The following is a 1,043-nucleotide window of genomic DNA, read 5'->3' as shown; positions in this document are numbered from 1 at the left end:
AGGGGTTGCTGCGCATAGACGGGGGGGGGCCCCCCCTGAGGCCCCTGAGGGCCCCCAGGAGACGCAGCACGCAGCAGCAGCAGCAGCAGCAGCAGCAGCAGCAGCAGCAGCAGGAGCGGTTGAGGTTGCCACTGCTGCAGCAGAAGCAGCAGCAGAAACAGCAGCAGCAGCAGCAGGAAGAAATATACTGGAGTGATGATGATGGTCTGCTGCTAGATGAAGCAGCACCGAAGGATTTTGCTGCTGCAGCAGCAACAGCAGCAGCAACAGCAGCAGCAGCAGCAGCAGCAGCAGGAACTCCATCAGCAGCAGCATCATCATCAACAGCAGCAGCAAACCCATCAAGAGCAGCAGCATTACCATCATCTCCCTCATCATCATTATCATCATCAGCAGCAGCAGCAGCAGGGCCAGCAGCAGCAGCAGCAGCAGCACCAGCAGCAGCAGCAGCAGCAGCAGCAGCAGCAGCAGGTCTCTGTCACGATGACTTCAACTGGGACGAAGCAGAGCTCGTTGGCCGCGGAAGAAGCGCCCTTGTCTTTGCTGCTCTGCACATACCCTCCAGGCTTGTTGTTGCTATCAAGGTATCTAGCTAGCTAGCTAGCTAGCTAGCTAGCTAGATAGATAGATAGATAGCTAGCTAGATAGCTAGCTAGATAGATAGATATATAGATAGATAGATAGCTAGCTAGCTACACATACCCTCCAGGCTTGTTGTTGCTATCAAGGTATCTAGCTAGCTAGCTAGCTAGCTAGCTAGATAGATAGATAGATAGATAGCTAGCTAGATAGCTAGCTAGATAGATAGATATATAGATAGATAGATAGCTAGCTAGCTACACATACCCTCCAGGCTTGTTGTTGCTATCAAGGTATCTAGCTAGCTAGCTAGCTAGCTAGGTAGCTAGCTGCTGCTGCTGGCGCTGCTGCTGCTGCTGCTGCTGGCGCTGCTGCTGCTGCTGCTGATGATGATGGTGGTGATGGTGATGCTGCTGCTCTTGATGCTTTTGTTACTGCTGTTGCTAGCTAGCTAGCTAGATATA

At 52.4% G+C, this 1,043-nt stretch overlaps 1 protein-coding gene across 1 annotated transcript in view; it reads left to right on the top strand.

The window, feature by feature from the left end:
• The window catches only part of EMH_0052750 (protein kinase (incomplete catalytic triad), putative), a gene marked incomplete at both ends in the record, with an annotated part of 3,644 nt that overhangs the window by 1,132 nt on the left and 1,469 nt on the right, over positions 1 to 1,043 (top strand). Inside the window, one exon of the mRNA XM_013496910.1 lies at positions 3 to 584. Coding sequence (XP_013352364.1) covers positions 3 to 584 — 582 coding nt within the window. The remainder of the gene's footprint in view (positions 1 to 2; positions 585 to 1,043) is intronic.

Source organism: Eimeria mitis, genomic scaffold (assembly GCF_000499745.2).
Source record: "Eimeria mitis Houghton genomic scaffold, Emh_scaff2372, whole genome shotgun sequence".
NCBI lineage: Eukaryota > Apicomplexa > Conoidasida > Eucoccidiorida > Eimeriidae > Eimeria > Eimeria mitis.
Note: the sequence above shows the minus strand (reverse complement) of the source record. Positions and strands in the feature narration are given on the sequence as shown.